Source organism: Macaca fascicularis, chromosome 6, assembly GCF_037993035.2.
Source record: "Macaca fascicularis isolate 582-1 chromosome 6, T2T-MFA8v1.1".
Taxonomy (NCBI): domain Eukaryota; kingdom Metazoa; phylum Chordata; class Mammalia; order Primates; family Cercopithecidae; genus Macaca; species Macaca fascicularis.
In genome coordinates this window covers 10,991,371-11,017,032 of record NC_088380.1, presented here as the reverse complement: position 1 = coordinate 11,017,032, position 25,662 = coordinate 10,991,371, and the positions used below count along the sequence as shown (strand labels likewise).

General features: G+C 48.5%; 1 protein-coding gene and 1 long non-coding RNA gene across 4 annotated transcripts in view; both read right to left on the bottom strand.

Annotated features, from left to right (window-relative positions):
* Positions 1-25,662, bottom strand: part of ANKRD33B (ankyrin repeat domain 33B) — an 86,066-nt gene that overhangs the window by 2,774 nt on the left and 57,630 nt on the right. For 2 of the 3 annotated variants that reach the window (XM_005556596.5, XM_073993148.1), the window contains one exon: positions 9,352-9,492. The exons of the other annotated variant lie outside the window; for it this stretch is intronic. In XM_005556596.5, the coding sequence (XP_005556653.3) occupies positions 9,352-9,492 (141 nt within the window). The remainder of the gene's footprint in view (positions 1-9,351; positions 9,493-25,662) is intronic. 3 annotated transcript variants of the gene reach the window in all.
* LOC141406959 (uncharacterized) lies at positions 22,713-24,862 on the bottom strand. The gene is made up of 2 exons (XR_012413587.1): positions 23,489-24,862; positions 22,713-23,193 (listed from the first exon to the last, which is right to left on the bottom strand). It is a non-coding gene; the product is annotated as an uncharacterized lncRNA (long non-coding RNA).

Sequence of the window (25,662 nt, the reverse complement as noted above, 5' to 3'; positions counted from 1 at the left end):
TGGGCTTTTCCAGAATAGAAAAATTCATTTTTGTTTGCTCAACACATCTCATCCTGGTGGGTAGGGGGCATGAATTTTAAAAAGGCTTGTTGCAAAATGAATGGCAGTCACAGTGGCTGTGGGACCTGCCTGAGACCCCCAAGCTAGTAACAGAGAGAGGGTCTAAGACTTGGGTGTCCTAACCTCAGTCTAATATACTTCCTACCACCCGGCAGGCCCGGTGTGACGGTTAGTTTTAGTTTTCTATGTCAACTTGGCTAGGCTAGAATACCAAGTGATTTAATCAGACATGGATCTAAGTGTTGCCCCGAAGGTATTTTGCAGCTGTGGTTAACATCTATAATCAGTTGACTTTAAGTCAAGATTGCCCTCCATAATGTGGGTGGGCCTCCCCCAATCTGCTGAGGGCCTTCAGAGCAAAGACCAAGGTTTCCTGGAGAAAAATAAATTCCTCCTCAAGACTGCAGCATCTACGTACTCCTGCCTGAGTTTCCAGCCTTCAAGCCTACTGCACCAATTTCAGACTCACCAATCCCCACAACCACACAGTCAGCTCCTTAAAATAAATCTCTTGATATCCACAGCCTATTGGTTGACTGACAGGTCCCCTTACACAGTCTCCCTGACACTAGTCACTAGTCACTTAATAAATCTCCCCAGGCCACCCACTGCCCCCAAATATTAAATATGGCAAAGTTAAACTTCAACTCAACTTGATGAAATCTGCATAAATTTCAATGTTGCAGTATAGAAATTAATATGGAATTGCTGTTCAATTAATACTGGTCCAATCTCAATCCCACATACTGTTAAAAATCATTGAGGGGCCAGGCGCAGTGGCTCACACCTGTAATCCTAGCACTTTGGGAGGGCGAGGAGGGAAGATTACCTGAGGTCAGGAGTTTGAGACCAACCTGGCCAACACATGGTGAAACCCCATCTCCACTAAAAACACACAAAATATTCGCTTGGCGTGGCGACGGGCACCAGTAATCCCAACTACTCAGGAGGCTGAGGCAGGAGAATTGCTTCAACCGGGAGGGGGAGGTTGCAGTGAACCGAGATGGCGCCACCGCACTCCAGCCTGACTAACAGAGCCAGACTCCATTTCAAAACCAAAGAAACCATTGAGGATTTCAAGTCCCATTAGTCCCATCTCCACCAGCAAAGCAACGTGGAGAACTAGGGCAGTTATCTAGTCTGTGAGCTCCTCGGGGACTGGGCCCAACAGACGCTTCTTCATGTATATCCCATGCAGACCCAGACCCAGTTGTCTCACATGTGATGGCTGATCAATATGTGCTGAACTGAGGAAGGCCGGGTCCCCAGCCGCTGCCCTGGCCTGCCGGCCCACAGTGGCCTCATGGCTCCCGCAGACCCAGCTCACCTGAGCTGGCCTGGTAAGGATCTGAATTCTGTGACACATTAAAGAATAGCCATATTAGAAGAGTGGTAATTATTTGGAACTGGATATCAGGATGGAACTCATTAGCGAGAGTACAATTTATAAACTGACTAAAATGAAAAGGGGGCAGTAAAAGTGTCATAGCAAAAAATAGATGACACATTAAACCTTAATTAATTGCATGTCACTTAAAAAAGGAACAAACTGCAAAATTAAAATCTTAATGAACACTGCCTGAAAGAGACATTTTTCAAATGCTAATGGAAAACTAGAGGAAGAGCTGTCCAAAGTTTTGCACTCTTCGTCCTGATGTTCACCTATCTTTTCAAAATGATCTCAGAAAAGACAAAGACTCTAAGGAACAAAGGCCACTGGATCCTAGAATCCGAGTCATGCTATAAATTAGGGATCAGCTGCCTTAGGAAGAGACTGTAAAGGGTCATATTAATGACCTGAACACAGTAATTAAATTATAAAAGATAAGTACTGATTAATAACATTTTATGCAAACACCTTTCAGAGAATACAGAGGATTTCTGAAATGCCACTGTATCCATCTTCCTGCCAGCAGACCCCCCAGCATCCTCACCTCCTACCTAGTGTCGTTTTGCCCAGGGCGCAACCATATGGACAAAAGTGGGGCTGCCGCCCATGGGTCCACTTGCTGCCTTGTTGAGCGCTCTAAGTCTACACAAAAATCCTCTATTTCACTTGAGGGAGCAACATCCTCAGTTCTTGGCAATGCATCACAATCAGTCTAACCCAGGACTTCTGAACCTCAGCACTATTGACATATTAGGCCAGGTAATTATTTGGTATGGGTTGTCCTGTGCATTGGAGAACACTTAACAGCATCCCTGATCTCTACCTTCTTCTAGATGCCAGTAGCACTCTGCCAGTTCTGACAACCAAAAATGTCTCCAGATGGTCAAATGTCCCCTGGGGCAACATTACCTCCAGCTGAGAAGCACTAGTCGAATCTAATGGCTGCAATCCTGTTCCCCATTCTTCCAGCCTCCCTTACAGCTACAAGTAGCCAAGCAACCCAGCAGTGGTGACTGAGCCCTAAAGACGGTTTTGCATCCTGACGAAAGGGACCAGCATGGTTGGTGCTGCTGCAGCTTCCTGTCTGAAATATGGATTGGGTGATTCTTGTGGAATCAAGGGGTGACAGATCAACAGGCTAAGGGGAGCCAAATGGACAGGAGGAAACCACTGGGGTCTGTGTTGTCCTCATGAAGTCCAGGGCCAGCTCTGGAGGGTGACTGCCAACCTCAGACTTCTAAGGAGCTGAGAAATGCAGCCTGTTTTCTTTAAGCCGCTGTCTAGTCAGGATTTCTGTTACTTGCAGCCAAAAACATTCCAAACAGGTGCTAATGGGAAAAAAAAATCTATACTTTCCATCACTCATTCTCAAGAAGGCTTTCTCCGGGAGCCATGGCCAGGCCCAGGACTAGCAGGAGGTGGGTGGAGCGTGAAGCCCTGAATGTGTCACTTCCCTTCCTGTTTCTCCACCAGCCCCCACCCACCCCCATGTTATCCACCCTACAAACCCCAGCTCAGGTCTCTCTCTTGCAAGGGGGCCTTTCCTGGCCACAGGGGACCACTATGGACCAGCCCTCCACTGCTTCCTCTTGTGCCACCTCCAGCCTGTATCTTGGGCATTGTGGGTATAATCAGGATGACAAATCTGGATTAGGGTCCCGAGAAAGAGCTTGTGCTCCAGCCCAGCAGGGAGGACAAGCTACCCCCGCCACACAGCAGGTGGGAAGTGTGCTCAAAGTTCTCATCTCCCCTCAAAGAGGGACTGGAGTTGGAAAATAAACGTCCCAGCATCTCTGCGATATCTTTTCCTCATATTGGAGGGTCCAGGGGATCTGAGTCCCAGCTGCCCACAAGGGGAAGCTGCTCATTGGTGGACATTTCTTAGCTTCCATTCTTCCCAATCTCACTTCCCGCTCCCTCACTCCACTTCCTGGGGCCACCTTCCTACGAAACTACTTGCCCTCAAGTCCTTGTCTCAAGGTTTGCTTTTCAGGTGACACAGAATGCTTGACTTTTCATCCTTCCTCTGCCTAATGACTTCAAACAATTCTACATGGCAAATTCACACTTCATAGGAAACTTATGTTTTCCTTATAAACAGAAAGAAACCTCTATATGGTTGGAAATCATCTGACTTTCCAGGAGATATCAGGGCTTCCCTGAGACAAGAGCAACCCTCCGACCCACAGTGGGAGCATCTGTGATCTCTGTTCCTCGCCGTCCTTTAAATCCACTTTGCTCCTTGGAATCACAGCAAGATTTGAGGTTACTGCTGCTTGTTTTTGCTTCCTGAAGGCTGGGGCAGTTACACCGTACTTCAGGTCTGAAAGTGAACTCCCTTAAGCAAGCCTGGAACCTGCTAACCTCCACAGATTCTGCCTGTCTTCAGAAAAAAATCACATCCTCGATATGCTTCTCGGAGTCACCTATTTAAACAGACCTGTCACTGTGGGCCTTAATATTTCAATGAATTAACAAGGTTCTGCAACTCCCCTTGCAATGCTCTTCAGAACAGCCTGAGTTATTCCTTACGAGGCCAAAACCAAAGATGCAATCGATCAGCCTCTCAGAACCCAGTTATACTTTTTATTAAAATCTGAAGTGTCCGTCTAAAACAAAGGCTCTGGCTATTAGTTTCTTTAAATGGTTTAATTTTTCTTAATATCACATATTTAAATGGAAAGAATAAGACTTAAAATATTTGCACAAATTTTACAAATATACCAACATCTGTCCTTACTGCTGTCCACTAATCCTGGGGAAGCAATTCAACACTTTTTTTTTTTTTACAATACTTATCCATCTACTGGAAAAGGAAAATAAAACCCACTTTTCTTGGGCGAACTGTAAGCTTAGTAGTAATAGTAGAAGATGAAAATTTTCTATAAGTTCTACACTACAACCAAAGCTTAAGAGGCAGCTCAAAAGCTCCCTAAAAAATACATTACTTTTTTTTTTTTGAGACAGAGTTTCATCTGCTGCCCAGGCTGGAGTGCAGTGGCACGATATCGGCTCACTGCAACCTCCACCTCCTAGGTTCAAGCAACTCTCTTGCCTCAGCCTCCTGAGTAGCCGGGATTACGGGCGTGTGCTACCTCACCCCGTTAAATTTTGTTTGTATTTTTAGTAGAGGCGGGATTTCACCATGTTGGCCAGGCTGGTCTCGAACTTCTGTCCTCAGGTGATCCACCCACCTTAGTCTCCCATAGTGCTGAGGTTACAGACGTTAGCCACGGTGCCCGGCCAAGATGTCACACTTTTATTTGAGGGAGGAATACAGAACAAGAGAGGAAGAGTACACACAGGGGAATGTCTCTTCTCACTTTGTACATCCTTTCCCATTTAAATTATTTACATCAGTGGTTCTCAACCGGAAGCAATTCTTCCCCCAAACTGGGAGACTGTTAGCAACACCTAGAGATATTTTTGGTAGTCACAACTGGGGAGGTGCTACAGTCGTCTTGTGGGTAGAGGCCAGGGATGCCACTAAAAATCCTACAGTTTGAAAGACAGCCCCCACAACACAGAATTATCTGGCTCTGCATGTCAGCAGTGCTGAAATTAAGAAACCCCCGGCCAGGTGCGGTGGCTCACACTTGTAATCCCAGCACTTTGGGAGGCTGAGGAGGGCAGATCACAAGGTCAGGAGTTTGAGACCAGCCTAGCCAATATGGAGAAACCCTGTATCTACTAAAAATACAAAAATTAGCTGGGCGTGGTGGCAGACGCCTGTAGTCCCAGCTACTCAGGAGGCTGAGGCAGGAGAATCGCTTGAACTCGGGAGATGGAGATTGCAGTGAGCTGAGATCGTACCACTGCACTCCAGCCTGGGCGATAGAGTGAGACTCTGTCTCAAAACAAAACAAAAAAAAGCAAAATACAAAAACCCTGAAGTAGGGGCTTACTACCCTCACTAAGAAAGTTTAAGTATCTCATTCACAAGATATTTTTCAAAGGGAAAAACAAACCATATTTTTTCATTCACTTAACAGATAACTATTGAACACATAAACTCACAAATAATGATAATAATAACAATAACAATAATCACAACCAACATGTCCAGAAGGCTTCTCCAAGCCTGGCAGGCACCTGGGGGCTGCTCCCACGTGAACTTGCTCAATCTGCATCCCGCCTTCCTGCAGTGGGTGCTATCATTAGCCTCATTTTATAGAAGAGGAAACTGAGTCCTAGAGAGGTGAGTGACAGGCTGCAGGTGTAGAGATGGGAAGTGGAGAAGACGAATTTGAAACTGGGTCCTGGCTCCTGCGTTATTTCTGTTCAGCTCCTTGCTCTGTACCTTGCACAGGACAGGGAGAGACTCACTACAGGATCCCACAGACAATAATCTGTGGATTGTTCTAGACTGTGATGGGGGATGGGCCTGCAAAGTGGGGAACAGGGGAGGGAGAGTATAAAATCTAATGCCAAATTTGTATCCAAATAACTGATGGGGGAAAAGCAATGTCAGCAGCAAACCCACTGCCCACAGGCTCATCGTTCCAAGAGATGTGCAAGGTGTTTCTGGAATCCTCTAAATGCTGTCACACATGCCTGAAACCCCCAGGAGACCCAGGGAAGAAAGCACAGCAGTTGAACCAAATGAGGAGAGGGCAACTGACCTACAAAAGGTTTGCAGTTCAAATTAATTCAGTCGGAAAGTGCACTGATGTGACTGACATCATAAATGTTCAGTTGAAAAAGTAAATTACCAAAGATCTACACTCAATTATAACTAGATCCAGAAATAGCAAAAGCATCTGAAGCTCCCGCCAAACACAAAAGCACCACATAATCACCATTTAATTAGAAGGAACCATTTCTCATTGATAAGGGCAGGCAGGGCCAAAACTCTGTTGAAACTGATATCTCGTTGATTTTTTTTTTAAATGAAACTATCATCTCTGAATCAAAAATACAATCGATGGGACTCACTTTTAATTATGATTTTTTTTCTTTATTTCCAAGAAAGTTTTCATCTTTGAAGCCTCTATTCTTATTCACTGAACTTATTTTTCTTATAGCATCCCCTACGACTAAAGAATCCCCTAAGGTTAAAGCAGAAGGAAAGATAAATCTGAAGCAGTTGTGAATCCTGTAACTCCAGACTGATCTCGAGAAAAACAACAGATAGGCTGAGACGAGGCAGCGCGGCACACTGGCTGGAATCAAGACTGTCCCGTCACGGGCAACAGGTTATGACAGAAACTTCACAGACCCAAGAAGAGACTAGGGGTGGGATGCGGTGGCTCACGCCTGTAATCCCAACACTTTGGGAGGCTAAGGCGGGCAGATCACCTGACGTCAGGAGTTCGAGACCAACCTGGCCAACGTGGTGAAACCCCGTCTCTACTAAAAATACAAAAATTAGCCGGGTGTGGTGGTAGGTGCCTGTAATCCCAGCTACTCGGCAGGCTGAGGCAGGAGAATCACTTGAACCCGGGAGGTGGAGGTTGCAGTGAGCCCAGATTGCGCTATTGCACTTCAGCCTGGGCGACACAGTGTGTCTCAAAAAGAAGAAAGAAGAAAGAAGAAAGAAGAAAGAAGAAGAAGAAGAAGACTGGAAAGAAGAAGAAGAAGACTGGAAAGAAGAAGAAGACTGGAAAGAAGAAGAAGACTGGAAAGAAGACGACGACTAGGGACAGCGACAAAGTGAGACTGTCTCAAAAAAAAAAGACAAAAAAAGAAGAAAAAGACTGGGGACAACTAAGAAGACAACTAAATGTGGGAGCCCAGCAGGGGTCCTGGAACAGAAAAGTGACATTACTGGAAGCACCGATGCCTGGGAAAACTCTGATGCCACCCTCAGGATAATCAAGACAGGGGTGATGCTGTGGTCTGAATGGTGACGACCCTCCAAAATTCCTATGCTGGAACTTTAGACTCCCTGGGATGGCATTAAGAGGTGAGGCCTTGAGGAGATGATTAGATTACGAAGGCTGTGCCCTCCTGAATCAAACTAGTGCCTTATGAAAGAGGTTTTGAGGGTGCCTCGGCGTCCGCTCTGCCATGAGAGGAGACAGCAAGAAGGAATGGGCATCAGCAGACATCGGCCCTGCCGGCACCCTGATCTTGGGCTTCTCAGCCTCCCCAGGTGTAGCAATACATTTCTACAGTTTATAAATTACCCAGGTGAGGTATTTTGTTACAGCAGCAGAACAAGTAAGAACAGAGAGGAAATCCACTTCTTTAGGAACTTGCAGTGCCAAGCAGGACTGGCTGAACCCAGTGCCAAGAGCAAAAATAAAGAGAAATTAAAATAACAGAATTAAGTAACGGTGAAAGCAGCATCGCACATTCACCGAGATTTCAGCTGCTCACTGAATCTAACACCACATGTGCTTGACACATATTTTCTCACTTAATTCTCAAAATAACCCGAAGAGGTTGCCCGAAGGATGATCATTGATTCTATTTCAGAGTGAAGAACAGAATTAAAGCTATTAGTTGTGTAGCATTTAGCTTAGTAGCTCATTGCAGCCGGATAGCCTTTAGCAGTATATAAAGTGTTGTCATATTTTAGCCTCAGGGAGGTGAGGGAGAAAGGTCATTACTCCCATTTCACAGATGGAACAGGAAAGTGCTTTCTCCAAGATGGCGCGAAAGACAAAGGGAGGTTGATTCAGTTTGATAGCCTGAGAATTTTCCACTCTATGACACATCAAAGAAAACAGAAATTGCCACATACATCACCATGCAATACCACATTGCCTACTAACATTACCACGCAACTCCGCAGTCACCTGCTAACGTCACCACGCGACTCCACGTCACCTGCTAACGTCACCACGCGACTCCACGTCACCTCCTAACGTCACCACGCGACTCCACGTCACCTGCTAACGTCACCACGCGACTCCACGTCACCTCCTAACGTCACCACGCGACTCCACGTCACCTGCTAACGCCACCACGCGACTCCACGTCACCTCCTAACGTCACCATGTGACTCCACGTCACCTCCTAATGTTACCACACAACATGTCGTCTTCTAACGTTACCATGCAACTCCACATCACCTCCTAACGTCACCATGCAACTCCATGTTGCCTCCTAACATCACCATGCAACTCCACGTCACCTTCCAACATTACCATGCAACTCCATATCACATCCCAACATTAATATGCAACTCCGCATCACCTCCTAATGTCACCATGCAACTCCACGTCACCTCCTAACACTACCATGCAACTCCACATCACCTCCTAACGTAACCATGCAACTCCACGTCACCTCCCAACGTTACCATGCAACTCCACGTCACCTCCCAACGTTACCATGCAACTCCACGTCACCTCCTAACGTTACCATGCAACTCCACATCACCTCCTAATGTTACCATGCAACTCCACATCACCTCCCAATGTTACCAGGCAACTCCGCCTCACCTCCTAACATTACCATGCAACTCCACATCGCCTCGTAACATTACTATGCAATGCCACCCACCAGCAAGCAGGGACCTAGGATGGCCTGGGCCGTTCCCACCATCCCTACACCCACCTTCAACAGCACAGTCTTGCCATTTACAGCCAAGAGATCACCCCTTTCTGAGGAAGAACAGATATGGACAGGGCTGGGGGTGTAGAATGGGTGAGCAGGAGGAAAACAGAAGGTGAGGGAAGATGCCACCCACTGCAAAGCTCAGCAGGGAGCAGGAAGGGGCGTCCTGAAGGGAACAAATGCATGGCTTCTCCCCGTGATCCTGAAAGCATTTGTTGTTGGCTTTTTAAAAAACTCAGATAATTACAGCAGTGTACCTCAGTGAAGAAACTATTCCTTATTGCAGCAGCTAGGCGTTGTTTCTATGGGAGTGATTAATCTCAAAATATATTCCTTAAAGGAGCAACTCTGGTGTCCCGGGGCCCCCGGAAGTTGCACGGGACAGGTGGACATACCTGCTAGCATCAGGGCTCGGATGCAGTCCGTTCGACCCTGCATGGCGGCTTTCATCAGGGCGGTGAACCCGAATGCGTTTCTCCTTTCAAGGTCAAGACCGGGAAAATAGTTCAACAAGTAGTTAGTGATGATAGCGTGCCCTGTAAAGAGAAGTGTACACGTGTATTGGTTCCCACTTCCACAAAATGTGCTGATTCCAGCCAGGCCTTCCTAGAGGGAGAAAGAAACACCGAGTCAGCCCTGGGCCAGCCAGTCTGCTGTGTGAGTTTTTCTCGGACCCAAGATAGAATTCTCCCGGAGCCCAGGAAACAGAGGAAAGCAGAGGGCACCGCCCTGGCTGCAGCACTGCTGTTTTGGGTTCCTGCAGGTCTCCTTCCACAAAGCACTTGCGGGAGGAGCTGTCCCATCACACTGTTGGGAGTGGACGTGGGGGGCAGGGACTCTGCGGGTAGGTAGGGAGCTCAGCCTCAGACAGCCAATGCAGGCAGGAAGCCTCAACTCCAAGCAGCAGACGCCCATGCAAACAGATGCAAAGCTGCAAATGAGCTTCAGAACCACTTCCAAGTGCTCCGGAGCTGCAGGGAGGAAAAAGTCATCATCACAGCAATAGGACAGTGCCAATTCACGCTGGCACCCTCTGTTCCCACCCAGAAGCGGCAGTCTCTCTCTCTCCACCCGTATCTGCCACCCCACCTTCCCCCCCGCCGCCGTCTCTCACTCTCTCTCTCTCTCTCTCTCTCTCCACGTACCTACCCCCACACACATCCCACAGAGTGGCGCAGGCAAGGCCCTCAGCTGTAAAGCAAAGCAGGTAAAGAGATTTCTTAGAGAACACAGATTTCTCCCCTTTCTCACCTTGCACCTCCAAAAAGGATCTAACTTTCTGCTCATTCCCAGGCACGCCCATGGTGCTCTCAGTTCATGGTGAATAAGGAGACCATCAGAGCAACAGTGCTGTTTCCAGAATTCACCCAAGGAAAACCAAAATGGAGTGGGAGAGCATCCTCTTTGGGTCAACTGTCCATGCCGCCTGATGCCAGCTAGCCCATAGGTCCTTGTGTGCGTATACCTCCCCCACTTCAGTGCCCTGGAGCAGGGTCAGTCCCAGCCTTGGCACAGTCGGCACGGGGGGCCACATGACTCTCAGTTGTGGGAACTGCCCTGCGCACTGCAGGATGCTGGGCAGATCCCTGGTCTCTACACCAGTAGATGCCAGTAGCAACCACCCCCACTCCCGCACAGGTTGTGACAACCAAAACTGTGTCCAGACACTGCCAAATCACCATCAGTGGGGCAACAACACCGCAGGTGAGAACCACTGTCCCCAAACTCAGACCTCATTCCTTCATGACCAACCACAGCTGGTGGAAAGAGCTTCCTCCCTCCCTCCGCCGCACCCTCCCCTTAGCTGCCACCTCCATCCAGGCCCCTGCTGATGAGGTCTGAACCCCTTGGGAACATGAGCAGTCTGCCCGAGTCTCTCCTCCTGAACCCCAGGGGAGGTGCTGGGTACCCAGTTCCCATCTCTTTTGTTTATTTAAGAGATGGAGTCTCTCTCTGTCACTCAGACTGGAGTGCAGGAGCACGATCATAGCTCACTGTAGTCTGGACCTACTGGGCTCAAGAGATCCTCCCTCCTCAGCCTCCCAAGTAACGGGGCTCACGGGCGAGCACCATCATGCCCAGCTAATTAAAAAAAATTTTTTTTTGTAGAGATGGGATCTCCTAACGTTGCCGAGGCTGGTCTCAAACTCCTGCATTCAAGCAATTCACCTGCCTTAGCCTCCCAAAGTGCTGGGATTCCAGGCGTGAGCCACTGTGCCTAGCCACAGTGCCCCATCCTGATGCACCGGGGATGCAGTGTTCAGAAATCCCCACATATTCGTTCCAACTCCAGCGTGTTCCTTTCAGCCCCCACTGTTGTAGCTGCAGGGGCCTCGTGGACGTTTCTATGCACTCCCTCCTTAACTTGGTATCACCTCTCCCCAGGAACCCCTGAATCACGGAGAAGCCGGGCTCAGGGCCCAGACTCCCCACAGGCATCTGGTTTGCACAGAAACTTCCAATGGGTGGCACTGCCTGAGATTTGGGATGGGAGAGAGGTGGCAAGGACATTACTCTGGGGTCGGGCAGGCATGAGACCTGAGGTGCCTCCCCAGCCCAGTCCACCTCTGCAGACAGAATACTAAGTGAGCATGAGGCTGCAGAGCTTCCAGCATTCCCCACTGCGGCTGAGATTCCAGCAGGCAGGGCTGGGTGCCCTTGATCTCTGCTCCCCCAGCCCCTTCAGTTCAGCAAATCCAATATGAAACCCTCCGATATATCAAGTGGCTTCTGTCTCCCCAGTCACACCCTGAGGGATAGTACTGCCGGGGCTGGAACCCAGTTTCCCTCTTTGAGGGCCACTCTGGGCTGCTGCCCCACCAGTATGAAATCCTGTGGGTTTGCTCTCCATCAATCCAAGCGAAGAAGGAACGGGCAACCAAAATCAGGAGTGAACTGTCCTGAGGAACAAGCTCGCCATTGACCTCAGCCCATCTCCTTTTCACATTTCACCACAAATGTGAAAAGGGGAACCTTGTATCTTTTTGAAAAAGAAGCCCTGATGAGTGTAACAGTGTTCGAGTTATAAGCAGGAAACAAAGGGTACGATCCCCTCGCTGCGTGACTCACAGCCAGTCGCTGGTGCTTTTTTGACTCATTTACACCACATTGCCCTCCCTCGTCCTTTACTATGTGCGGGGAGGGGATAAGGCCAGCTGTCAGGTACCCAGAGCTGCTGAATTACTCTAAACTGGGCGGTGGTGCGGGAAGCTGGGGGAATCCTTTGATCTCAGTTTGGTTTATGGTCCAGTTAAATGCTTGGCGGCACCTGTCAGTTAGATTTAGCCAGGGTCATAGTAAAACGAATTGCAATTCATTTGGAGCCATTTCTTTAAACTGTGAAATAGCGTGTCCGTCACAATCTTCAGCAGGATGTTCCTTTGCACTGATATATCCTAAGCGCTTTGAATAGGTGGAAACACGAAAAATTGAAAGTCCACAAAGCAAACCGCCCATTATACAGATCTGTTCTGCATATTATGTTGCGTTCAGAAAAACCAACATGCAGCCAGCTCGTTCTGACTATAGGCCTGAGCTTTTGATGATCCAAGAAATCACGCCCTGCTTCCCACGGGTTTTCCCAGGATGGCAGAATAATACCTCTCATCACACAGATGACCCCATTCAATGGAAATCAAAGGTGGACCCAATACTTCTAAGAATGTATAAGTATCAACCTTTATTCTCTAAAAACAATGATGAGTAACCAAATGGAGCTTTCCTTTTCTTTATATATATGAGACACACAGCCTTCCTTGCACAAGGGAACCCAAACACACGCCATATTGAAATCTACTTTAAGGCCAGGTGCAGTGGCTCACTCCTGTAATCCCAGCACTTTGGGAGGCCGGGCAGGCAGATCACTTGAGGCCAGGACTTCGAGACCAGCCTGGGCAACATACTGAAACCCTGTCTCTACTAAAAATACAAAAATTAGCTGGGTATGGTGGTGCATGCCTATATTCCCAGCTACTCAGGAGGTCGAGACAGGAGAATTGCTTGAACCTGGGAGGTGGAGGTTGTAGTGAGATGAGATCACGCCACTGAACTCCAGCCTAGGTGACAGTGTGAGACTCTGCCTCCAAAAAAAAAATCTAGTTTGAGCCCAGTCCAACTTGGACATTACGGAATCTGACTCAATTCCTGAAATCCTCAGAGAAGCCCTTTTAAAGGGTAGGCTCACCTAGAGAACCCCAGAACACCCCCTCTCCCCCAGTGAGCCCTACCCTGCTTAAGAGAAGGTGACAAGTGACCCAGGGAGGAAGTGAATTTGAATGAAGTTGCATCACTCGGACACAGTGTAGACAATGAGCTCAGTACTGAAGACAGCTGGCTCTGAGAACAGCCAGGTTCAAGGGCCAGGCCTGCCACTCAGAATCTGGGTGGCTTTTGGCAGTCAGCTTTTCCACATCTGTAAAATAAGGGATAATATTCACCTCCCATTTGTGAAAATTACAGGAGACAATATGTGTAAACGGTGACCAGCAGAATAGAAAAATCCAGAAGAAAAATTCTGAGTAATCTAGGCAGGCACTCCACTCTCAAGGGGCCAGAACGTGTTCCCCTCTCCTTAACCCGCGGGCTGTGCGCAATGACTTCCCATGAAAGACTATTACACGGAAACGGGGGAGGAGGGAGAGAACCTTCCAGGGAGAAACCTGCTAACATGACCTCAGCCAGGGGACCAAGGCCAACATTATCAGCAATGGGTCAGGTTGGTAGTGTGTCTCCTGGTGCCATGTGTTGAGAATGGCCCTTTATCAGAGGCCTTCCTCTAAAAACTCATAACTCCAGTCTCATCACAAGAAAAGCATCAGACACGTCCAAATTAAGGAACATTCTGCAATGTACCCGACCAGTCCTCCTCAAAACTGTCAAGGTCGTGAAAAACAAGAGAAGTCTGAGAAGCTCACAGCCAAGAGGAGCCTGAGGAGCCATGAGTGCTAAATGCCACATGTGATCCTGCAACAGAAAAAGGAGATCCGGGAAACGCTGAGGAAATCTGAATAAAGAATAGACTTCAGTTAATAATGGTGCATTGACACAGGTCCATTCATTGTGTCCAATGCATCACAGACGTCAGATCTTAACAACAGAGGAACTGGTGTGAGGCACACAGGCATTCTCTGTACAGTGTTTGCAGTTTCTCTGTAAGCATAAACTGTTCTCAAATCAAAAGTTTATTTTAAAAAAGAGGAGACAGGCCTGGTGCAGTGGCTCACGCCTGTAATCCCAGCACTCTGGGACGCCGAGGCGGGTGGATCACGTGGTCAAGAGATCAAACCATCCTAGCCAACACGGTGAAACCCCGTCTCTACTAAAAATACAAAAATTAGCTGGGAGTGGTAGCAGATGCCTGTAATCCCAGCTACTGGGGAGGCTGAGGCAGGACAATCACTTCAACCCAGGAGGTGGAGGTTGCAGTGAGCAGAGATCACACCAGCGTACTCCAGCCTGGGCAACAGAGCAAGACACTGTCTCAAAATAAATAAATAAATAAATAAAAATAAAAATAAAAAAAGGGGAGAACTAGCACAGAGCTATTCAAAATGAGTGCAAGGTTGGGACGATGATTCAGGGCTGGCTGTGCAGCCTGGTGTGGGGCCTCTCCACCCTGGACCCAAGGCTCTCCGAGTGGTGGGGAGCTCACCAGGAGACCACAGGAGCATTCAGGAGGCAGAGTTGGAGTCCAGCCCCCAACCCCGGGCGGGCAGGAGGAGGGAGTGGAGTGTTTGATTCAGAGAGCTCCTAAACGAGTGGATGCACAGGTCTGTGGTATGCAAAAGAGGAAAGCTGGAGATGACGCCTGGCCCTGCCACGCCCCTGGTTCCGCTCTGCATGGATGCCAAGGCGCCTTTATTGGGAGATACACAGAGGTGGACACCCACACCACCTGGGCCCAACCGGCTTCTCAGCCTGGCCCAACAGCCCTCCTGTGCTTCCCGGTTGACTTTTCCCCCGGCCCCATGGGGAAAATGTTAAACTTTTCATATGGAAGTCACCTACCTCAGGCAAACCCCTCTCCTGGATGACTCATCTTCAAGTTCACAGAGGGAACAGAAACCACCAGAAGGGAAGTCCCTCGGCTTTCCCCCATCGCCCCCCACGCTGCCCACATTCATGGGCCTCCGAGAAGGAAAAGTGAAATCCTGAGCCCTCCAACGGACTGAACCAGCCCCCTCCTGGCCAAGAGGACCCCAGAGAACTCTTGAAAACTGACTCCCGGCTATGACAGGATGGAAGGGCAATTCGCCTGTTATACCCATTCCTTGCTAACCACCGCGAGGCTTCCTTTCTAAGGCTAAACAGAAACCAGCCCGTTCTAAATACTCCTCCACTGATATAAACCAACCGCCTGATGCTGCCCCGCCCTTCTGTGATTTGGACAAAACAACCGACCAGCATTCTACCCTCGGATCCTGCTAACGCTGTCGCTTTTTGAACACAGGTCCCAGGGAGAGGCACGGAGCTCGGAGCTCGACTGCACACGTGCATGTTTCTCCTCTCATCAATATTCAACGCTTCTCCCATAGCTTACAGAATGTGTGTACTGAGCCACCTCGTTCACACGCATTGTTCCTCTGTCTTGTTCTTCTGCCCCTGGAAGGGTCTGTTTCTGGCTTCTGGCCAGAGGCTCTGCTTCCCTGCCACAATGGCCACCCTGCAGGCTGCAACCCTTTATGAGTAGAAAGCTCTTCTTTCCAAGTTTATGAACCTCGCCAGTCCTCAGTTCACATTTCCTACAGAAAACGCAGGGGATTCTCCTCTTGCTGAAAGAGGCGCATCCCTGCTTCTCCCCTCCTGTGCTTGACAGCCACTCCCTGCCCACTGCTGTGGAATATTTATCAGATCCCTCCTGTTTCTCTTCAATCTCTCCTTCCTTGCAGACACTTCCCTCAGAATGCTGTTGGGGCTTAGGAAGCAATACCCCACAGTGAAGGCCTCAGAAGCAAAGGTTTCTCTCTGCCCTCCTGCGCTCCCGTCTCTCAGTCCCTTCTTCCCGGAGGCCAACCATCCAAACCAGAATCCCTCTTCCCCAAGGCAGATCTTTGACCAGAACCCCCTTTCCCTAAAGCCAGCCATAAAACCTAAAAGTACTGCTCTAACATAAAGAAATTATCTGGCCTGCCATGTCTGACCGTAGGTCTTAAGATCCCCATTCTAGAAGCGCCATTCCAGAAGGAAGGAATGCTGCTCAGAGAAACCTGGAAGAATCTAGACAGGCGGGCCCGTGGGGTTTCCCCACTCAGTCTATTAGGAGTCCCTCTACCTGGAATATTCTGCCTCGTCTTTTTACCTGGTGACCTGATGAGCCATCCCTTCCAATGCCAGGTCTTCCCTGGTGCCCCGGCCCCACGGTGTCTCATTGCCCACATTCCCATGCACGTGTGGGGATCCCACAGCCGCCACAGCCCTCGTTACCCAATTCACAAGCCTAAAACTTCCAACTGACTGCATGCTCTGGGGTGCTCAATAAATATGCATTAGATGAAAAGGCTGAAACATTCCTACTTCTCCTTTGGGAAAAGTTTATTTATTGAAAGTATCAGGGTGGGCAAGATGGCTCATGCCTGCAATCCCAGCAGAGAGGCCAAGGCCAGAAGAGGCCAGGGAGGCTGAAGCTAAAGGATCACTTGAGCCTAGGAGTTAGACACAAGCCTGGGCAACATGGCAAGATCCCATCTCAAAAAATAAAAATAAAAATTAGCAGGGCTGGCCAGGCGCGGTGGTTCATGCCTGTAACCCCAGCACTTTGGGAGGCTGAAGGGGATGGATCACCTGAGATCAGGAGTTCGAGACCAGCCTGGCCAACATGGTGAAACGCCATCTCTACTAAAAATACAAAAAATTAGCCGGGCGTGGTGGCAGACACCTGTAATCCCAGCTACTCGGGAGGCTGAGGCAGGAGAATCACTTGAACCCGGGAGGCGGAGATTGCTGTGAGCCAAGATCACATCATTGCACTCCAGCCTGGGCAACAAGAGCAAAACTCCATCTGAAAAAAAAAAAACAGGCAACGAACACAAACTGCTCTAAAAATGGGAAAATGTTACAGAATTGGGTTGTCTAAGACTTGACTGACTCAAGGCATTCAAATTGCAGTTCTCCAGACGAGGCCAGTAGAGGGGGCTGTCGGCTTTGAAACTATAACATCATACCAGCCACGCGGCATGAACACACTCCAGAAATTCTTAGCATAAGGCATTTACCATGCAGATGGCCGGGCAGGGTTAGTAGGGGAGGGCAGCATCCCTGCTCTCTGCAGAACAGGCAGGAGTCTGATGCAGGAACCGGGCAAGCCCCCACCTGGCTAAGGAGCCCTCCTGGCTGGCCAGTGGGCAGGGGTGTGGCCCTGCCATGGCCAATCAGAAGAGCTCAGAAAAGCTCGCAGGAAAAGATAAGGCAGCGTTGGGAAACCAAGACTCGCCAAGTTCTACTCTCTTGTTTGAAGCAGTACAAATTGAGAAAAAAGAAAGCACTTCCAAACAACATGAACATCACAATGAGATCACACTAAGATCGTGATCATGTGCACTGCTTAATAAAATAAGATCGTGATCATGTGCACTGCTTAATAAAATAAGATAAATAGCATGAAGAGGCATTGTTCCTGGCTTCCGACCAAGTCATACATTCTCCTCTGAACTGGGACTCTCCCTGATTCAGCTCAGGAGCCAGGGCTCCACAGCAGCCCAAACCCACAGCCACCCCTCGGAATCCCTGCCGTTCCGTCCCCGTCTCCGGGCAGCATCCTGCCAGGCTGGCTCTCAGCACATAGCCTTCAGAATTTTACAATTAAATGCAAGAAATAACAAGCTGCAAGCACACATCAGAGGTTCCTTACACCCAAAACAAGCTTCACGGGCTCTATCCCATCACCAGCTCAAAGAGACCCCTGGCGTTTCCTCACTTCACCACGTTCATGCTGTTCTGTTAAAGCACAGCAAGGAAACAGATATAAACACACAGCTCTATCCATGGGACTCCTTATTCATTCCTTTGGTTATCTTATTTTATTTTTGTTAGAGGCGAGGTGGTGAAAGTTGAAATGACTGGCTAAATGAGATTTAGAGATTACATGAGGATTTATTTTCATACATTTCTCTCCATTTACAGACCTAGTACAGATTTGGCTGTATTTTTATTGTGCATTAGATAGCAGAGGAAATTAGACTTTTTAGAGAACACTCAAATGGCAGATGAAGGCATTTGCATCCGAATTTGTGCTCATAAATGCTGCGTCCTCCAGAAACCCAGAGCTCCCAACTCCCAGACAACCAACCTAGTTGCCATAGCAAATAATATAAACATATGGCTGCTTTAAGATTTTGCTTCACAATGCTGATTCTGCTTAGTGTGACTGCCGTCTACACAAGCCATCCTCCATCACTGGTTTGGCACAGGCTTGTGACACAACCCTGGTTGGTGAGATGACAACGACACTCCTCTGGAGCCTTCTGGAAATGTTTTCCTGTGTTATAAAAGGAAATGCCGACAGGGATTTGCTCCTCTTCCTTGACATCCCTGAGTGTTGCAACGTGAAGCCATGGCACTTCTAGCAGCTGGGGCCAGCTTGGGACCATGAGGGAAAAGGTAAAAGAATTTCTGAGAAGGGGCTCTAGGTCCCAGCATCACCCAGCTACTCAGTGAAGCAGCCCTGCAACATCACCTGCAGATGTCCTGTGTTGCAAGAGAAGGCAGCGTCCTTGTGGTTGAAGCCAAAAGCATCCTAACAGGCACTAGGCTCAAAAGAGAGCTGGGGAAATACAACTGAAAACCAGAGTTTTGGTTCGCTGTGAGTAGGGAAATACTGAAAAGACTGATCTCAGTCAGGGCTGGCAAGAACACTCTTGGTCACTCAGGGGAAAGGAGAAATCGCCACAGCTTTCTCACGGCCATTGGCAGCTGTGTACACTTAAAACAGGCACAGCCCTTGCTGAAGCAATTCTGTTCTCAGAGTGCGTCTGCACACTGCTTCTCCTCTTCCTTGCCCTGCTTTCGGCCTAGGAAGCTGACCTGCACCACCAGCACCTGCCCGGTTTCCACCCCAGTGAGGTTTCTGGGGTGGCTCAGCAGGGGACCAGGGTGGAAGGAGCGGGATATCCCGCCCTACCTCCCACTCCAGCCCCTGATTGGGGTTCTAGGTTGAGGCCGCCTCTCAGGTTCCAGCTTCTTGGCCTGGGTCACTCTCTGCAGAGCCCCTCCCCTTAATCCTTTCAATGTTGGTTCCCTTAACTCTACCCTTCCCCTGTAATTGACAGGCCCTCATCAAGTCCTCTGTTCAGCCCTCTGAGCACACCTGTCACTCAACATGCCTCCTGCCAGGACCCTAACACGCTCTCCTCAGAGATGCACCCCAAACCCAAGGACTTCATGACAGCCTTGCTGCCATTGGGTAACTCAAAAGTTCACCTGTCCAATAACCGGGACAGTTAAGTATACCATGGTTCATGCACTTTACACAATATCCTCTTTTCAAACAAGTATTTAGGAAGCAAGTACTTCATGTCCAAGGACTGGCCTAAGAGCCGGGTCCACCACAATGAATGAAAGCAATCAGAATGAAGCCTCCCAAACTTGAAGTCTCGGTGGGGAACTGGTATGAGCCACACATCCCATGCAGGAAGGCAGCGCTATGAGCACCCGGGAGGGCTCAGGGACACCGATGCAGCAGGAGCTCCTAGATTAATTACTAAGTGAACAAAACCACTAAACACACAATCTCAACAGAACTAGCCTAGTCATGTGAATAAAAAGTGCACATACATACGTGCGTGTTTGGAAAGGACTGAATGAGGTCTGAAGAGGTAACTCCTGAGTGCTGATAAGGGAGCTGGAATGTTTGGGAGATTGAGAAGGGATCTTTTTCTTCCTTCCTGATACTACTTTTGTAGTCATTTATGGCTGTGAGCACATAGTCGTAGACAACTTTTGAAATTAACAAATCATCAAATAAATAAAACTGGTTATGAAATTGATTAAAATGGGACATCACCTGATTGGGCCTAAACAGCCTCTTTGGCAAAACAGCACAGGAAAGTCATTTTCACTGTAATTCCCTGATGCCTCTGTGTCTTTTCTGACAACATCTCTCCTGGGGTCTGTGACTCTGATCGTCGTCAGTGTCCACTGAGAGGCGCCCTTGGCCGTCATCAGACTAAAAACCTCCAAGCCCTCCATCCTCAACATGGGGTCTCTGGGCCAGTGGCATCAGCCTCACTGGGAAACCTGTTGATCTGCTCATTCTTGGGCCACACCCCAGGCCTATCCAAAGAAAGACTCCAGGGCCAGGGCCTGGCAGTCTGTGCTTCCACCAGACCTGTGTTAATGCTCACATGAACCAGCCCAGGTGACGCTGATGCCAGAGGCACAAGGTTGGGAGCCAGTGTCTAAGCAACGATGCCCATGGGGATGGGGCAGCCCCTAAAGTTTCAGAAAGAAATTAAGGAAAATCTCTTCTGCACGTTGAGGCAATTAAGACACACACAAGGAAGCTTTTTAATCTGTGTTTGTTTAAATGACGTGAAGTCCCTCTCCCCTCCGCCTCCCTGTGCAACCTCAACAATTCAGTCCCAAAGCCTCAGGCAGCGGCCTAGGCTGGGTGTCCAGGGATCAGAGCCCAGGCCAGAGGGTGGGTGCACACCGAGCTGGCCACAGAGAGCTCAAGCAAATCAGTAAATAGGGGAAGATAACAAAAGCCAGTAAAAAAGAAAAACAAAAGGCCAGGCCCGGTAGCTCATGCCTGTAATTCCAGCACTTTGGGAGGCCAAGGTGGGTGGATCACTTGAGGTCAGGAGTTCAAAACCAGTCTGCCCTACACGGTAAAACCCCGCCTTTACTGAAAATACAAAAAGTAGCTGGGCGTGGTGACTGGCGCCTATAATCCCAGCTACTCAGGAGGCTGAGGCAAGGGAATCGCTTGAACCTGGGAAATGGAGGTTGCAGAGAGCTGAGATCGTGTCCCCGCACCCCAGCCTGGGCAATAGAGCAAGACTCAGACTCAAAAAAAGAAAAAGAAAGAAAGAAAACAAGAAGACAAAATACATTATAATAATGATTTTATTTAAATGTAAAAGGCAGAGTAAACCCATCTAGGCATCAAATCATTAACAACAGTTAACTCCAGAGAGCAGAACTGGAGGAGGGCTGAGAGTGAGGTGCAGGAGATATTCACCCAGAAGTTCCTTGTTCATGTGGGGTTTTTTCCTCCCAAACACTCTGTATTGTATTTTAAAATCAGACTCCAAGAACATCAGCCAGGCCAAGTGGAGGAAGCAGGATAACGGCTGAGGCCTCTGCTCGCCTCCTCCTGTCCACCCAGGCAGGTTGCCAGCTGTGACGCTGCCCTCAGGACAGCCCGGACCCTTGTCCACACCCCGGCCATCCAATCCTGCTACTTGACTTGGACTCCAGCTCTGTCTGGCAGCCTGGGTCCCCCTGGGTAGGCCAGCTCCCAGGAGAGCTGAGAACACGGGAATCTTCGCCCCTACCCAGCTTCCCACCTGCCACAGTCTGCATGTTTCTGTCCTCCGAAATTGCTGTGCGAAAATCCTGTACCCAGGTCGATGCTACAGCAGGTGGCTTTGGGAGGTGATTAGGTCCTGAGGGAGGGGGTCCTCGTGGTGGGATTAGTGCCCTCACAAAAGAGGCCCTGGAGAGCTCCTTATTTCCTTATCGCAGCCTGGGCAGCTGAAGACACCATCCGTGACCAAAGGCAACAGAGAGAAGCCAGGAGTGGACTAGAACCATCAAGGACCACCACCCTATTTCTGTTTCTTAAGTAAGATGGCAGAGACAGGCCCCTGTTGATGGGGAGGATGAGGTATTACACCTAATTCAGTGAACCCTGCAAAACTCCGGCAATGCCCCACAGATAGAAGGGCAGAAAAGGAGAGGTGGCCTATGGGGATGCTTTGAGACCCACCGATGACATCTTGCAACACCCCAGGCACGAGGCCAGGCAGGGCACTAAGCTCCCGATGCCACCTTCCCCCTAAGGTGCCACCAGGCAAAGAGCGGGGGCTCCTCCTTGGTTGTTACAGCCTCCCCTGCCACACTCAACTCGGAAGTAAAACTACACAGCGCAGGAGGGGAGTGGCTGTGGGGCCTGCACCTGGTCCCGAATTCTTCCCGCCATGCCCCAGGCTGCTGGGCGCGGAGCCTGGAAAGCAGCTGGAGCCTTTTCCTCCTCTCTTTGCCAGAGCGCCCTCCAATCTCCAAGAGGACCTGTGTCATCCTTGACTTAAAATAAACCGGAGGATGAGCGCAGTCCCAGCAGAAGGATGAGCAAGCCAGAAAAAACAACAACAACAACAAAAAACCCTGGATCAGTGTAAAGACAGTGAGATTCAAAAAGAAGGCGGCTGGGCTACAGGATCAGGGCAGCACCTTCATCTGCAATAGATTGATTGCTCCCCGGTTGTCTCATGCCTAGGAAACCATTTTAAAAATGAAATTGGTTTATTGCAAGAAGCAAAAGAAAATTTTTCAAATTTTAACAATCCATATTCTTAGAAAAATTCAATAGGTCACTGATTCAGTGAAAAACATAAGCATTTGTGGAAAGGGAAGCAATTTGAAATCTGGAGAGACGGCATGAAGTTAAAAAAAATTGAACTGCATTTTTGAATACGGTGTATAAGACCAAATAACTTTTGGTGGAATATATTGGAAGAAAACAATCACAAAGAAATAACGGGCTTTTACTTAGCAGGTCTGATGTTGGTAGCAGTGGTGGTATTCTAATTTCTGACTCTTTGGTAAAATAAATAAATAAATAAACAAACAAACAAACTATCCATAGCTGGAAACTGAGCTAATGAGGTGACTGGGTCTCTTTTCCCTCCAGGAAAGTGCTGGTGCTGGGTGCTGGGTGCTGGGTTCTGGGTGCTGGGTGCTGTCCAGGGGACCCTCTGGGAGTACTTACTTCCTAGGCGGCTCCACAACTCTACGGGCATAGAAGTTAAGCTGTAAAACTGATTGTCTACAGCAAGGCAATGGCACTGTATCTGGTAGAGATATAATTTACTTCCTGTTCTAGCTCAGGCTGCTATAACAAAATACCATAGACTGGATGGCTTAAACAACAGACATGTATTTCTCACAGTTCTGGAGACTGTGAAGTCGAAGAACAAGGCACCAACAGATTCCTTTGCTGATGAGGCTCCTCCTCCTGGTTTACAGGCAGCTGTCTTCTCACTGTGTCCTCACATGGTGGGGAAAGAGCGAGCTCCGGTCTCTTCCTCTTCTTTTTTTTTTTTTTTGAGACGGAGTCTCACGCTGTTGCCCAGGCTGGAGTGCAGTGGCGCGATCTCGGCTCACTGCAAGCTCCGCCTCCTGGGTTCACACCATTCTCCTGCCTCAGCCTCCTGAGTAGCTAGGACTACAGGCGCCCGCCACCGCGCCCGGCTAATTTTTTGTATTTTTAGTAGAGACGGGGTTTCACTGTGGTCTCGATCTCCTGACCTTGTGATCCGCCCGCCTCGGCCTCCCAAAGTGCTGGGATTACAGGCTTGAGCCACCGCGCCCGGCCTCTTCCTCTTCTTATAAGGACACTAATCCCATCATGGTGGCCCTACTCTCATGACCTCATCTAAACTTAATTACTTCCCCAAATCCCCCCCCTTCTAATGCATCATATTGGGGGTTGGCGTTTCAACATATGAATTTGACAGGGGGGACATAAACATTCAGTCTATAACATCACCTTATAGAAAAGATAACCCACAACATTATATTATATTGCTTTATAGGATATTAACCAGTTTTGCATCTATTAGCAGATGTATTTCAGCATTTGTGACTGCCTCTATGTGCCTGTTCTTCAAATTTCCTTTGAACTGGCCTTAACTAATTACTAGCCCATCACTAATTAATGAGTTTTCACTTTCTATCCACCTAACAGTCAAGTTTTAAGCTTTTGAAAATTATCCTTTAGTATCACCATTTTGTGCACATCTGTCACAGGACAGGAAAATGAGTAAATGCATTGTGATTGCAGCAAACCAGGTTTCTTGCTGACAAAGAATGGGGAGAAGCATATAGAGGGTGAAGAGGAGGAAGACTATGGTGTTGCATTTGGATTGGAGGTATCCTTATTTTTAAAATTTTTTTTCTAACTCTGCTCACTGAAATGCCTAGAAGCAATAACATTTAGTGCAAATGAGCACAGCTAGAGGCCAGATTTTGGTTTCTAAACACCATTCCCCACTAAAAAAGAGCTATCATTCCTTGAAGATACAGCTGGTTGCAGATGGGGACTGGGAAAGTCCAGGGAGAATGTGGAACACTTTGGTGTGCCATAAATCAAGAAAATACTCAAAACTGACAGAAACATGACAAAAAGACACTGGAGCCATCTTCAGGGTTACCCACTGGCTAGGTTTGGGATAACTTCAGCACTGAAAAGAACGAAGGTGTTATTGAAGTAGAACACACAACATTTTTAAAAAATGAGTAATGGTACTGAAAAAAAGGGTGGGGCTAAAGGAAAGCTCTTCTTTATAGAAAAATATCAGATAATAAGTGTAAAATAAATGATTCAGAAAAGGATTATCAAGGGCAAAAATTGGTGGGGAGACAGGATATTTATACAATTTCTAAGTATCACCTTGCAGATTACTTCTTAATTACAGAGGGGAAATATCTGCCTTTAAAATGGAGAAATGTGGTGATTCTCACAGTAAGCAGTTCATCAAATTTTAGCATCACCCACATCAGGACAAACTGGCGGTATGTGTTCCTGATCGGACACACCAAGGATATAGCACGGCCAATGCCATATTCTTGCCAAAAATATACACTGTGCTCCAGACTCTGAAGAAACAATCATGGGTGAATACGAAATCAAAACACCTGCAAATAGGCAAGACTTTGGGAAGTACCTCATGAGTATCAAAGCACAGCTATTATCTCTAACACACAAAGAGCTCTGGCAGATCAGTAAGAAAAGAAATCCCTTCTTATCGTACAGTCTCATACCGTCATGACCTAATCCATGTCCCAGCTCTCACCAGCAACACCTGTCCCTCATCTGGATTTCTAGCAGGGACCAGATTTTGGAGCTCCATCTCTTCCTGACTTGCCATGGAGACCTCTTTACTTAGAGGTCTCAGAGCATTTCAAAGTTATGAGAGCCAGCTCAAAACCAGTGTTCCTCCCATTCCTCTTCTTTTACTTATATGCCTTTTGCAGTTGGTGTTATCCCCTGTCCCAAAGCCCAAAGCCATCCTAGATCCCCAGCTCTCCTCAATGGCCCACATCACCACCACCGCCACCTGTGTTTCTAGCCGCACAGCTCCCGGCCCTTCCCTGTGCTCTGAGCCCTCTGCTAGGCCCCCAGGATCCTCTCACCCCTGTCACCACTCACACAGCCTCACGCTACTGAAATACATTCTCTTGCACTGTGCTTAGACTTTTAATGGTCTGGTCCCCGTCCTCCCCTCATCTCTCCTAGACACATGCCATCCTACAGCCATGCCCACCTACACTGTCCCTAAGACTCGCCATTCCTGAGAACTGCCCGGCTCCCTCTCTGCCCCAGCTCAAACCCCCTTCTTGCAAGACCTCTAGCCTTCAGGCTAGATGGAGTGTTCTTGACCCACAGCACCGAGCTCCAGCAGACAGATGGTGCCGGGCTTCACGTCTGTTTCTCTGTCCCATGAGCTGCAGAATTACTCAAGGATGGGGCTGCCCTGTACTTCTGT